This window comes from Corvus hawaiiensis, chromosome 1 (assembly GCF_020740725.1).
Source record: "Corvus hawaiiensis isolate bCorHaw1 chromosome 1, bCorHaw1.pri.cur, whole genome shotgun sequence".
NCBI lineage: Eukaryota > Metazoa > Chordata > Aves > Passeriformes > Corvidae > Corvus > Corvus hawaiiensis.
The window spans coordinates 56,598,498-56,613,726 of record NC_063213.1 but is presented as its reverse complement, the minus strand read 5'-3'; the positions used below and the strand labels follow the sequence as shown (position 1 = coordinate 56,613,726).

At 38.5% G+C, this 15,229-nt stretch overlaps 1 protein-coding gene across 1 annotated transcript; it reads right to left on the bottom strand.

Annotated features, from left to right (window-relative positions):
- Positions 1-1,029: 1,029 nt before the first annotated feature.
- On the bottom strand, positions 1,030-9,897 carry LOC125326891 (sterile alpha motif domain-containing protein 9-like). The gene is made up of 4 exons (XM_048305520.1): positions 9,764-9,897; positions 9,479-9,579; positions 2,961-7,329; positions 1,030-2,902 (listed from the first exon to the last, which is right to left on the bottom strand). Exons 3-4 carry the CDS (start codon positions 7,326-7,328, stop codon positions 2,543-2,545), a joined length of 4,728 nt encoding a protein of 1,575 aa, XP_048161477.1. The 5' UTR covers position 7,329; positions 9,479-9,579; positions 9,764-9,897; the 3' UTR covers positions 1,030-2,542.
- Between the last annotated feature and the right edge of the window lie 5,332 nt (positions 9,898-15,229).

Here is a 15,229-nt window from a genome sequence, read left to right as displayed (position 1 = left end):
TCAGCTCTTTTCCCTTCTTGCCTAGTCTAGACTCTGCCACAGTTCCTCTCCTAAATCTTACCAGCCATGCTCCATTCTGTTTCCCTAAGTTCTCCTTAGTGAAAATTTCCCTTTCTGTTACTGGTTGTGAAGCCCACTCCATGTTGTGCACTTCTAGCTCTTTTTAGACAGGGAAGGTTCCTCAGTACTCTTAACTTCCACCCCCTAAATACACTCTTCCAAGAGAGGATTCCTCAGCCTCTGTTCCTATGCAGGAGTTCGCAGTCCACAAATGCTACTTGAGCATGATGGGAAACCTGACTGCTCCTCCAGCACAGTAGAGGGAGCTGCTGAGAGAGCATCACAGTGGTTTGTGAAAACCACACAGCTCCTTGGGCCTCCCTGTCTCTCCTCCTTCCTGCAGATCTGCCTTTGGCTCCTGTACAACCAGGCTGTATCAGGTTGTCTCCTCCAGGTTTCTAGCCTCAGGACTGTCAGTGTGGGGCTGAGCTCTTCACACTCAACTGGCCCATCACAGCCCAGATCTGCAACTTCTGGGGTTGCCACCTGTGTATAGACTCTGCTGTTAAATCCCAAGTTTGCATATGCCCACCTAGCCCACATGTGATTGGCAGTCTTTTCAGGCCTTGCAACTTGGCAAAATTAGGCCTGTGCATACAAATTTCCCCTCTCATATACCATTTTCCTTCTAGCAGAGTAAAGCCTTATTTGAACATGCTCCAAAAAAATTCCTGAGCATACTGGGAAAAGCTGGTAGAGGTGTTTAACTTAGGCAATACAATATATTTTTTTCCTTGACCTCACATTTGGAGGCTACTGAGGCTTTTGGCCTTAATTAACACAAAACACATCTGAGGTAGTTATTTTGTGTGGGAAAGCCTAGTTTTCAAAACACAAAGATTGATCAATTCACAAGCCATGTAAAAAAATGTCTTACAAAGTAGTGGAAAATAGGAAATTCTTGTAAAAAGCAATTCTGTCAGTCTTTTTCTGTGATACATAATCAAATAGAGTTCCACACTGGGCAAATAAGATTGCTATCAAACATCTGCATTTATTATTGGACTACTGCTAAAAATACAATTTTATAACAAGCAGACTACTGTATACAAATAATAAAATCTCTAGTTCTGTAAACTAAGATAGGTATAGAGTGCAGTGTTTAGCATGTAATATACTGTACTAGATCCCAAGGGTTATTAGTAGATGTACAAATCTTGCAGGCAGAACAGTCTTGACCTGGGGAGTTTGACAGTTTATTGCCAATTGCAATAGTGCAGAGTGGTCTGCTGCTTTATTCTATTTGTCAAATTGTTTTTACGAGTCTATCAAGATGTCACTTGTTTTTGTCTGGCTCCCGAAGAGCAAAGAAGACTTGTGGGGTGAAGAAAGAGTTGTCCTGCAGACCTGTTTCAGGCAGTTAATTGCATTGAACTCCACTGATTTTCATGAATCATATGCACATAGACAGTAGAAGTAGCAGTAGTAACTTCTTGGTTCTGGTGCTTCACACCAATATATTTTAATTTTTTTTTTTAAAGTTACTTGTGTCTAAACATAGCAGGCAGTTTTATACATATGAGGAAGGCAATGCAATCAATGGCCAATTTAAGCATTTAAATTTCCTGGTTTTTGCAAAGATCAAAGTTGATGTGAAATCTATCACCTGAAGAAACTAATGAAACTTGTAAGTAAAGGAATGACCAAACTGGATCAATTTTATATAGAGCAGAAACAGACCCACTGTAACAGAATAAAATCTACTTAATATGGACATCAGATTCCAAATGGTAGGTGTTTTTGTAATACAGCAGAAAGTAGCGGTATCTTTAATAATCACATATTTAGAAATGCTCTGGGTAAGTTGGAGACCAAAGCTTCTGTCCTCCCACAAGATGTATGTTTTGGCTCTTCATACAGTCTCATATACAAAAGCATTACAGTCAAGCATGTACATAAACAACAGAAAAAATCCCACTGCTTTGCAATTGAATGGCCTTTCACATTACCCTTGTGCCAAAATAACAACAGATAAAATGGAACATCAGGAAATGTTACATGATATGTGGTTTCTAACATATATGCCTTGCTCTTACATTACTTATACAAGAGTATGAAAATCGTGTTGAGACACCTGCAAGCAACGGCAAAAAAGTTAGCAAAGCAGTAAGGTTCTCAAAAGTAATAGCATTTAAAAATAACATTTCCAGAATATTATTTTATTCAGAATTCCCTTTTTCTTCCCCTTATGATTTTTCATGTTGTTATCAACTGAAGAACTTTGAGCAATAGTGACCAGTCTGCAGAACTAACTGCACCAACACTTCCATTTGATTGACTGTCTGAACAGCAGTTATGACAGTAGAGATAATTCTGCATGGAACTGGAAGACTAACATAGTGAGGAAGGAAATACAACAGAGAGGTTGTGATTTGTGATTACTGACCAAAAAAAAAAAAAAAAAGCCAAAAAACCCCAACCCAAACACTAGTTAAAGGATAATTTTTACTGAAAAAGTCTTATGACTAAGAAACTGAAATACTTATTGTTTTAATGACAGGCTTTGTATGTTGTATGCCAGGAGACCAGCAACAGAAAACGCAAGGTAAAAAGACACTCTTTCTATGTTTGGGTCATTTTTCACTAGGCCTGAGGGAACAGGTTGCACTGGTATCCTGACGTTTTCATTTCTACCACAGTCTATGTAGATAAGGTTATCCTCAACTTTTCCAACCAAAAGAAGCAAAAGATCTTGAACAGCCTGATTCTTCCAGATATTTCCACTCTGCCAAAGGGAATTCAGTTCCTGTTCTGGAAGTGAACTAAAAAGCTGATCTATTTTTCCTTTGTGAACAAATCTGTTCAAACCTTTGCCTTTTGCCAGATAAAAAAGAGCCTTTGCCTTTTGCCAGATAAAAAAGAGCCAGAGGCTGCCTTGAATGATGCACAGTTCCATAGACCTCTTTGAAAGACTCACTTAAGCGTTGAACAAAAGTTTGCATTTTCCCGGAATCTTCATTTAGTTGTTTTTTATTTTGGGGCCAGAACAACAAGGAGGCTAGGAAGAAAGGCTCTACACACGTTTGTTTCACTTCCTGCAGAATGCTTAGAAGCAGACTCTTCAACTCCTTAGGACCACGTAACTTGGCAGATTTAGGTTTAATGCAGTTAAGAACAATATTTGCCAAAATCAAATTCTGTTTGTCTTTCTGAGTTGCTTGTTTATCCTTCTCACACAAAATTGCATATGCTCCTACTATGTCTTCTATTTCTCTGTCAGCATTTCTGTGGTTTCTGTGAAGGTAATTCAAAATGCCGGAAAATGAGTGTGCTTTGGAAGCTTCCACAGCATCCCTGTATGCTTCTATATACTGAGAAATGGACCACTCTGAGTCCTGTTTATTTTTCAGTTGTTCAAAACTGAAATCACAAAATATTTCTGTGTATTTGGTAAAACATTCTTGAACCTTCCCATACAACTTTGCTTCTACCATTTCTTTTTCTCTGGTCTGTGTTTTGAAAAGCACAAAGTAGTCTTCAAAAAAGTCAAATGCCCTTTTCAACCTTGATCGCAAATGACACAAAAAGCTGGAATAACGTCTAAGAACCTTGAACATTTCACTGTCTTCACTGGAGTTTTCTACATTCAAAACACTATTTCCTGACAGATAATTTGTCATGCTTTTTCTACAGTGTGAGTCTTTTTTGCTGAAAAAAGGAACATGCCAAAGGACATCAATAACATAAAGACCAGTTTCTATTTCTCCCTGATAGCCAGCAGTATTGTATACTTGAAACTTCCTTTTAAGTTTTTGATTCTGCAAATATTGTTCATTGACTGCATTTTCAGCTTGCCTCTGAGATTCTTGGAAAGCCTGTGAAGCATTCTCAGCAAGCTCTAGCAGGTTGTCCAGTTTCCCAGCTGTCAGGGCTGCACTCTTTTCTTTGCACTCTACCCAGTCTCTTAGCTCACCTTTAAACACTTGACCTAGTGTGTCTGATATGTATGAATTGTGTTGTGCTCTTTCTTTGGCTGCTTTGGCCCAGTGCAATGCAAGGTCAAATTTCCTTTCTTTAATGTAGAACCTTGCTAGGGCTTGGCAAATGTAAACATTTTGCTCAAATCTAGCAGATGCTTGTTCTAACACACGTTCCACATCACCACGCTTTTCCTCCTTATGAATGGCTTCAATTAAGGGGGAAAATGATGTGTCAGACTCATCACCATGCTCTTTGCGCTGCCTAGTAATCAGCAGGGTTTGTATATCACGAACAAGTTTGTCTTCCTTTAACAATAAATCTTCTTTCAACAGCTTTGATGTAATTTCACTTTTAGACAAGCCATAGGTTAGTTTCAATTCTGTTAGGCAGTGAGATGCTATCAACGGATGAACGATACGAAGACCTTTGTATCTCATATGTTTATGTGCCTGATCAGATATTAGGATATTGGAACAAATTCCCATCTTTTCTATTAGTTTATTGCAGCCTGTGTCTCGAGAATTAATTCCTAAGTATTCTTCGCATAGTGATAGTGAAATCATAGATGTTGTTAAATACGAGTTTAACAGAGTTAGATAGCAAACAAGTTGTGCTGGTTTAGAGGCAGTATCTAAGTCATGCAAGGTATTTTTTACCACTTTTTCTATATACTGTGGATCAAAGTTTTTCTTCATAATCATAAATGAATAGAAATTGGCAGAATTTGAATGCACCTTTTCAATATATTCTAGTTTCTGGTCAAAGGCCCTTTGCTCTTTTTCAGAAAGCATTTGTTTTAAAGAAACACTGTTCAAGAAATTGATGGTCGAACTTTCATCAGGATTTTGAGATCTCATACAGTTTAGAATTACCACTAAAGGTTTTACATACCGAATGCCTTTTTCTGTTATAGCTGTCTGAATTTCTTTCTGCAGAACATTGACATTTTCTTGCTCTTCAAAATCATCCACAAGAAGTAACACTGGTAAATAACCTGTGTTGTCATTTGCTCCACAGGTGAGTAAAGTTGTCACCTGTGTTCCAATATCATGTGGTTTACTTTTCAGAACAGCACATCTGAATTGCTTCCGTAAATTCCAAAGGATATGCATAGATAATGTTGTCCCACCACATCCTGGGTGGTGGTAAATGTTGATAATTTTTACAGGTGAGTCATTAGCACTGTCAGATGAAGACATGATTAGGCCTTCAAGCTTTTCATAACTGTCCCTTCTGATAAAATCTGAAGTATAGTTTTCTTCTGAAAAGTAGAAATTCCACCACGATACTTTACCACCTCGATAAAATTCTTCTTCCCGCTCTTTCAGGAAATTTTGAAATCTATCTGTATCCTTTTCTATTTCTGTGTCTTTGCATTCATTTTCACAAAGTATTTCTAATCCTGCCATGGAATCTTCTTTGCTCTTTAGAAGACGAACAGTAGAATGATCAACAGAGGGCAGAAGTCTTTCAGAAGATTGCATGTCTGACGCTAGTTTTATGATGGTACCATTTACCATTTCCAGGGTTAGAGTAGAAATACATTTCTTTGAGAGTGCTTCCTCATGGATGCCTCTAGCTTGAAGAAGATCTTTCCATCGCTGGTGTGTACCTGTACCTATGCAAATGCAGACCATATCTTGTAGTCCCTTTAATTCTTGGTAAAATGTCATAAAAGTTTCAGTAAGGGGATCTACTGAATCTTCTACTATGGAAAGCAAAAGAAACACTATTAAAAACTTTTCATTCTGCTTTACATCTTTGTGTGAAAGAAAGGAAATCATTTTTCTGACACCAGCAGCTCTGTCTCGTTGCCATAAAGTCGAATCCAGTGGTAGCTCATTATTGCCTTTGAAGTCTGATCCACCATTGCATAAAATCCAGTTGGTCTCCTGACGTAGTTTTAGCCTTTTAGCTTGTTCAGAAACGGAACCCCCCATGTGTTCATAGTAATCTGGGAAGTAAAGTTTGGCATTTCGATGTTTTTGGTAAGTCTTAAACACACCATTCATTTCTGATTCAGAATCAAAGTCAAGCACAGCAAACCATTTTATTTCATGTAAAAAGTCTAAGTCTGAAGTTTGATTTGGGAGGCACTTGTTTGTTACCAAAATGTAGTAGTTATAATAAGAGTTCTCTAGTGAGTCCCTGTTACCCGTGAGCAGACTAACTAGCTTTAGTCCTTCCTTTGGTGACTTCTTTGGCTTAAAGTTATGCTCTTCTTCTGCTCTTCTACGACGTTCTGCTAAAGTTGTCAAGGAACCTTTAAATTTTTCGCATTCTTTTGTATTGTAAATATTTGTGGAACTAGCTCCATCCCGGATGAAAATAGCTTTTTTCCAACTCTTACTCTTATATTCATATGTGTTGGTGCAGAAATATTTTGTATCACAGAAGCTGTGTTGGGGAACCACATCTATTTCAATGACAAAGAGATCTGCTGAAGTTCCATTTTGTAATAATACTTCCACAAATCTAGGTGGTCTAATGCAATATTTTGCAATGATGGTGTAGGGGTCATTAAAGTACTTTTTGATGTGTATATTAAAATGCTTAATGTATACTTCTTTGTTGGTAACTTTTATTCCTTCTATTTTCCCATGTGGATTGTCATGTACTCCAAAATGAATAGTGCCATTTGTGCGGGAGTTCATGCAGGCTGCAGCAAATCGAAATGCTTCATTGCTAAATTTCATCAAGATTTCATCTTCCTGTGCATTCTCAGTGTTGGTAAATAATTTGAATTCGTGTGCTGGATCCATGAGATTGGATGCCCCTGTTTCAGGGACATTAAGAATATTATACTGCTTATATCGACTACCATCACTGAAATTATCAAAAGGATGTGGCATACACATCTTTCCAGCTGGCTGCTGGCTGCTTGACAGTGGCTCATCTGTTTCATTCTTTTTGCCAGCTTTGCTTGCTTTTGTGTCTTCTATGGGCTTCATCTTAGAATCCTTCAGTATACTGGAATTAAGTGATTCACAGTTCTTCTTGCACTCTTTCTTTGCCATTTCTCCATCTTTTCCTCCTCCATCAAAACTCTCTTCAGTGCCTTCTTGTTCCACAGCCTGGTTTGAACCCTTACCTAGAATGTCAAGCTCTTTCAGGACGCACATGATCTGAAAAGCAGGCCCATGAGGCATACCCATTTCCACAAGATCTGCTTTAGTCATCCTCTTCAAAGCAAAGCCAGTCACAGCTTGGTGAAACAGGATTTCTGCATGTTCCTGGTCAATCTTAGCTACTTCAGTTGCCCATTGTTTGACTTGTTCTTTTGTCCACTGTTCAATATGCTGATACGAATATGATTCCTCATTTTTTTTAGTGGTTGCCTTTTCCATTCTTTAAGGGAAAAAAATCACAAAATTAGTAAACAAATGAGTGAAACAGTTGCCTAATAGCTGACTAACACATATTTCCTTGCTGTTATTAACCATTAATTTCTTCATTTTAGGATGTGACAGGAAGAACAGCATCTTACATTCTAATTGGTCTTAGTGAATGTGGACTTTTGCAGAAAATTTAAAGAAAGAGAAAAAAATTCCCCTTAATAGCATCTAATTTTACTTTATCCTTTCATTTCCTCTGGGAGAATTATATTCATTCTTCTGGAATTTTAAGCTTATGGAATTGCACCCACCTATAGTTGTAGCATTAGTAGTAATTGCCCCTAGGTGTCAGGCACCTTTTCCTGTTCATAGCTCAGTGTTCCTGAAACCAAATTGCTGGGGAGGATGAAAGTTTGGTAAGAAAGTTTCACAGGTATTTAGGCTTGGCAGAAAGATCTCTGAATGTAGAAACTGGGGATGAGATAGAAATGAAAGCAAGTTTTGATATAGAATAAAAGATGTTTTGCTGAAACAGTGATTGATGAGTAACTGAGAAGGCAAAGGTTGGAGATGAGTTGGAAGGAGATTTTTAAGAGTAGGACAAAGGTATGTGACTACAAACAAAGACATGTTTTTCACCAACTAAATAAATCTCAAGAAGAGCATAAGTAAATAGAAAACATGTCTTTACCAAAAAGAGAGATATAGCAGGCAAAAAACAAGAAGTGTTGATGTAGCAAGAAGAAAGGTCTGAGAATTTTCCACTGTAAGCTTAAATTGTAACTTACTTACTCTTGTGATTGGATAATAATGACTATAATATGGTGATGGTAGTAGTTATGATAGGCTATAGGCAAATGTAAAGGTATTGTGTATGGTGCTTATTGGTTGTTATGCATTAAGATACTCTGCAAAGAAAAGTATAAAATGCTTTGTAACTTGAACAGAAAGGGGCTTCAGGTATGCCTACAGCTGGAGCTGGCAGCTGTAGGGCTGGCTCTGGATACCCACTCCCTGAAATGCTGTAACTTCGCCTATGCAATAAACAGCTTTCAAGAGAGCCGCCTGAAGTCCAGACATCCTTCGTGAGCCTTTCTCCTATACCAAATGACTTCTTAGATTTTTTCAGCAAAACTTTGTTTTCTGAAAGTACACTTGGTTATCTAGGCCACTCTAGTGACATGCTTTCCTTAAATTACTATTTGATTTCCTAAACTGTAAACTTTATTGAGATGCAATAGTAAAGATTTATTATACCTGGTAGGGGAAAGCAGCTGTCCTACTTTTGGCCAAGCTGCCTCCTGTATTAACAAATGATGAGAGCAGAGAAAAAAGTGGGGCTGTGAGCTATGGTAGACTACAGTTGCTTTTTCGCTTATGGAGTCTTGCTCTTGCTCAGAAAAACTAGTTTCTAGTTCCTTAAAATTCTACTGTGGTAAGCACATATTGTCAAAAATTGAGGGTGCAGGGGGAAAGAAGCTCCATGTTTTTATTCTGCGGCTGAAGTAACTGTTGCTATTCACTGGTAACTCCACCCACGGTATTTGAAAGCTGAGAAAAGAAACTGAAACTAAAGCTTTTCGTGGAGACAGACTTAAACCCAGCAACGTAAAAGAGTGATTTGAATTCCCACCCAATCCATACCTTCTCATAGAGGTACAATTTAATCCTAACATAAAAGCAAACATTGTTATGTCCATATAACAGTTTTTCCATGTTTTAGTGTTTGGGATCCCCCTGATGAGATCTCTCCTGCGCTGGAGAGAACAGGATACTTTCATTCCACAGACATAATGCAGTGTTTGTATCTTTCATGGTACGTGCTAGTTAATGATTCTGGCCAAATGAAATAGTTGAAAGATGACCTTTTTCCAACATGGAAAAACTGTATCACATAATATCTGCAGAATAGTTTCTTTGAGGTCATATTCTTTAGGATTATTTCACTGTAATCTCATAACAAAAATTTTTTATGTGCAGACATTCAGCAGATTTGGAAGACTTTATCTTAGTAGATTATGGGTAATTTTATATATAAAATTTATGTCCCAAGAAACCTAAAAACTCAAACTGCAAACCTCAACCAAAACACATGGTATCAAAATAAGCCATCAGATCTTCATAAAACTTTTAATCCTAGAAGTAAATATGCATGTACTTACTGTAACTGTTCTGTTCTGCAGGCTTTTTCCTATAGTTGTTCAACACACATATTTTCTTCAAACAGGAAGCCCAACAGCTAAAATTCAGCTGAACTGCTCTTCTAGAGTATGGGAGAGAAAACCCTTTAAAATCACCTTGTAAACTTCTAACATAAGCATAAGGTCAGAAAGAGAAGGAAGGAAAAGAGTTTTCATAGATGTATGATCAGTTTTCCCCGTGGCAAACATTCATCTCTAGAGGAGACAAAGAACAGTGCCTGATAGAGAATATTTATTATTCCTTACCTTTCCCTTGGCAAAATGGACCTTCACCCTTCCAACACTGTGTCTAAATGCTGTCAACTGGGCAAGTCAAGCTGGGTGTTGCAGAGAAATGGGAGGATATAGGAGCAGGGTGTATGGGAGGTCCTTCTGCTCCTATTACTTCCTCTCTTACCAAACAAAGTTTCTTCCGGTCTGCCTCTTTCTAACTTCCTGTTTGGGAAATCATTGTTCTCTTAGGAAATTAAGGTCAGAATCCTATTGTGGTATGTCTTTTTAAAAACACTTACACAGCACTGTCTTGAGCTGTTATCCAGAAATTTGAGAAATTAGGAAACACCATCTGAGTAATACTTGGCTAATAAAATGCAGAGAGAAACAGCTATACACTGACCCAACTGTTATGAACTGACCACAGTCCCCCATTCTCCATGCCACTGGGCTGCTTGGGGTGGCAGATGAAGGAGGTAGGAGAGTTGGGAAAGGAGTGAAGTTGAGGCTGGGAAAATGGAGTAGGATGGAGGAAGATGTTTTTGGTTTTTACCTTGTTTTTCACCATTCAACTCTATTTTATTTGACAACTAATTAAATTAATTTTTCCCAAGTCAGGTCCATTTTGTCCATAATGGTAACTGGTAAGTCATGTCCCTGTCTTTTTTTTTTGACCCAGAGATTTAGCATCTTATTTTCTCCCCTATTCTGCTGAGAAGGCAGAATGGGAGGGTGGCTGCATGGGTAGCTGGCAGCCAGCCAAGGTCAACTCACCACAATCCATCAGAATGATACCTGCTCTGAGAAAAATTGGGTGAGGTCATCAGAACACCGCACATTTTAGACAGCAAAGAGCATCTCCAGCCACCACAAAGCCAGCTGTGGAGAAGCCAGCATCTCTTTCAGTTGTTGATGCTGTTAATGCTACTGTTGCTTCCTATCCTTATATGCTTTCCTGTGTACTTTAGCTATGGGTGTTTCTGAAGTTCTGGCACGCACCCATCTGCTATTGCACAGATTCTTACTAGGAAAATTCTTACACATTGAATCTCTAATTGCTGCACTTGTCTGGAATGCATCCTCAATAGATTGAATGGTATGGCTGTACATTCAACAATCCTGTATATTCTCATGTCAAGGCCAAAGGAGACAAACAATGCTTGATATGATGTAACAAATATGTCACCTTCCCAGGATATGGTACAGCTCTGTCATTATTCTAATCATTCTGCTATGAAAAATTATAAGAAATAATAATACTGTCATTGACTTAGCATGTGGGACTCAGAGAACCCTAAGAACCTTGAAGTGCAGCATCTGCTTTAGATGCTGCTGACCCTGAGCACTTTGTATGTGAACACTGCTGCACCCTTTTTGTTTGGGGGAGAGAGACTGCTTTCTCTGGCAGGGGCCTTTGTTTACAGAGGCATAGCCTGCATCCCTGGAGATCATTCAGATTTTCTTTCTGTAGTTGAGTGTGCTTGCTGAGGCAGCTGGCTACTTCTCATCTATAGGAATCCAAGTGATGCCCAAACCGAGCTGTTGTCCCAGAGGGACTGTTGAGTTTCCCCATCTTCATCCCAGTTCATAGGGTGACAGCTCTGCTGCCAGCTAGGGAGGCTTGCTCAGTGTCCAGGTTGCCTATCCCATATTTGAGGTGGCTGGCTGGGAGGTTGTGCAGACAATATATCCTGATATTAACCACATCATTGTTGCTACACATGGATATCTGCAGTTTTTTCATCTGTATCTGTGTATGTGTTAGCTCTTTCCATTAATCAGATAACCAGGTCTGCTGTTTTGGTATGGTATGTTTTGCTTATTTGGCCATCAGCAGCATCCCTTCCCCGCAAATTTTGTTCCTTCAGATGCTATTTGCAGACATTAAAGCATGGAGTTTATTTATGTGGTTCTCTAGCATAAAATCAATTCTTCTGGAATGACTTCATTAAAGTAAAAATTCTTATTGTGCATCAGGTCTACCCTGTAATCTCATTATTCAGCAAAACTGAATCAGAAATACTGTCTTGTTTCTCAGTGACTGGTGTGGAAACCCACCATTGAAATCCTATTGTCCACTGCAACTCACAGAATTTGTTCTCTAATGTATATCAGTAATTCCTGTAATGTTACTGTTCTTTCTGCATTTCTTTACCCACTGAAATTAGAGATCACTAGTTATTTCCAGTGTGATCTGTAGATCTGACTGCCAGCAGTTCTCCAGTTTCCAGTTATAAAGATTTCCAGAGTTATTTTTATTGCTGCTATTTCCTCTAATTTCGTCATATTTGACAAATCATTACATGTACAATATTATTCTGTGATTACAGCCTTTACTCTATCTTTTGACACCTCTAATTCATGATTATTACCTCACTGTATTTCTGTTACCTTAATAATTCCTCCTATCATGTTGTGCATCGGCACCTGAAATAATCCAGTCAGCTCCTTGAGCTCTTCTCGTTAGTGAAAAAGCACCACGTTTGCCTGATCTTTTACAAAACTTGCTTCTTCTTCCCTTAAAAAAAAAAAAAAAAAAAAAAAAAATTAAAAACCAACCTCTTTTCCTTACTTTGTTTCCTAAGTTATTACATATCTTCTATTATGTTGTTTCTCATTGCTCTCCAACTGGTACTCACTGATATTTATCAGTTCCAGCCTCTGCTCTATTTCTTATATGTGGGGGTCACAGAGAGGCCTCCAGGGCTTTTTGTCTTCAGAGGAAAATAACTTCTGTGTCCACTCTGGCAATAGTCTATGAACCTTTCTTTAACAAATCTTACTAGTCACATAGGTCTGTATTTCCCTGATGCTGATGTGACTCTGTGTCCATGTCTGTCGTAATTTCCTGTTTGCCTATCATCCTCTCTCAAAACTTCCTGCATGTTACTCTTCCATGTAGGATTGCACTTCCCAAGACTTCTCTTTAAAGAAAGGAAATGAGAATGAAATTTCAATTGCAGTCAGAAATACCCACAAATACAAATACAGTGATCATTGCATTGCATTCTTCATGTTCTCTTGCCTGCTGCCACTGGCCTTGCCCACAGGAAGATATATTCCCTGGCCTTAACTTAAATACTCAGTTTCCAAATAGGAAAAGTTCAATGAACTGAAAATGATCCTTTTCCCTGGGAATGAGTCCTGCAAGCACTGTAATGATAATAGAAACCAGTCCAGAGACAGCAGAACTTGCTAGGAGCAGTAATCAGGTTGGTGTGGATACTTTCTCTGTAGTTTTCGATTTATCAGCCAGCAGAATTGATGTTCAGATTGAGACTCACACCAGCCTTTCTTGGTTGTGCACTTTGATGAGCTCACAGCCTCAGGGAATCCCACAGGCACTAGCCTGCATCTACATGATCTCAGTGCTCAGGCAAAGAGCAGCTGTACTCCTTTGATTTTTGCAGGCCTGTTATCTGTTGAGCCCGTCTGTGGGTGTTAGTATCATTTTCTTAAATTGCAGCTGTTTTCTGATTGTATGGTGTCATACTGTGTTTCCCTGAGCTGTGTTGTATGGGCTGATGTGACAATCATTCCTTCCCCCAGTTCTGGCCTCTTCCTTTGCACTGGATGACTGTGGGACAAGCTGGTCCAAGGAACTGCAGCAATGTTACAGGTCAGCTTAGTCTATGGACAGGTCAGATCTGGTCAGCTTTCTCTGAGGCTGCTTGAGCTCCTTACTAGCATGGAGCAGACCATGCCAGTGGAAGGAGTCCTTTTCCATGTCTTATTAAAGATAGAGAAAAATGATCACAGCTCCTTTTGTTAGCATAAATCTTTCTACATACTGGAGGACTTCATCTTTCTTTGTACCTTTTTACTCCAAGATAAAATATTTTTTAGGCTTATTCTAAACTTTTTTCCTCATTTATTTTGCTTCTCAAAGGCTTTCCACATTTGGCTGTATTTTTCAGACACACTTCAAAAGAATTTCAAATAGAATCTACTTTTCTCAGTGTTCCAGCCTGCTGTTTAGAAAGGGGTCCTGAATATTCGAAGGTACTTGGAATTTTCTGTACTTTTAGATACAACTTGTGGATGGGACTAAGCATGATGGACTTAAAGGACTTGAAAAGTGATTGAAAGTCAAGTTTTGATTTTAATATGGTTTGATAAATCAGCATACCAAAAATCAGCAAGCTGAAGTTAAAGAAGAAAGTGTAGTTCTAAGGAAAACATATGAAAGATGCCCAACACAATTTTTGTTTTCTCCCAGATAAACGTTTGTCTTGACTTTTCAAGACATCCTTATTCCATTACTATTAGGATGAAAAAAAGTTATATAGAAGCTACTTTTTAGCCCTACAAGAAATATAAAATTTGTAGCTTGACGAAGATATCAGTGTTGACATTGGACAGTACTTTCCTAAATAAGAACATATGTTATATTTGGTTGTGGTATGCTATTGTAATGAGGTACTCTAGTTCAGAAGCCCTGCCCTAATATTCATACATTTAATTGTATCTGAGTCATGAGATGCTCTGTGACCAGCACTTTGGACTTTGCCCTGGAACACAGCACATAGCCTGAGGAGATACATACATATTATCTTTTTAGGTGGAGCAGGATTTCCAACATGCTGGTATTTGCATTTCATGTTTAACTGAACTGGGATACAGATTTATACTTGAATGGGCTCCTTAGATGTCTAATCTTTTATTTGTCTTCTTTGCTCCTTGTCTGTTGTATATTTACCACAGATTCTAACCAAGAAATGATCCTTTGCTTTTTTTCCTCGATATTTAATGACACAGCACAACTGTCACTTTCCATTGCAAGGCTGCATCAGTTTCATTGCTTACAATGGGATCCCTTTAAATCTGTCTGTGATGTGTTTGGAAACTTTTGCCACAGTTCCGTCTCTTTCTACAAAAGCCTTGTGGTTTCCACAGAAAGGCAGTGACAGAGCTAGACTCCTCTGTAAGAACTGGGCTCATTTCGTACATTCAGGAGTTTTTACAAAGAACTACTTGTTGAGAAAAACATTTCCGTACAAACTGACATGGACTTTTATATTGTCAGCCAGTGATAAATTTTGGGTACTGCACATTGTTTTTAAAAGATGCTTATGAACATTTTGAAGTGTGTACATTTTTGTGTGTGAGTAGAGAATATACTCAAAAATACATCATGACTGACTAATGTGTTCTAATATAATGGCATTAAAAAACATTCTTGGCTGGATGCAAAAGTATTCTCAATACAGACATTAAGCTACCTAGAAAGTAGCTTCTATTAATCAGGAAGCCTCTTACAGGACACAGCATTGAGGAAACAGTCCCCCTTCAAATGTACAAGTCACATGGGACATGATCAATTTGCACATCTGTCAGAAAGTTAATGTTTACTAGTATTAGCTCCTTTCCCTTTGTCCTTCTCACTGTCCCAAGCATAGTTCCCATAAGCTCCTGCCATGTCCTGTGGGAAGCTGTTGCCCTCTAGCTCCCAGAAAGATGTACGATATAAATGCATTGATAGCACCACACTGGTGACAG

Coding starts and splice junctions, on each gene's coding strand:
- LOC125326891 (XM_048305520.1), bottom strand. CDS start 7,328: ATGGAAAAGGCAACCACTAAAAAAAATGAGGAATCATATTCGTATCAG. Junction 2,903..2,960: donor TAAGTGAGTCTTTCAAAGAG/GTCTATGGAACT, acceptor ATCTGGCAAAAG/GCAAAGGCTCTTTTTTATCT.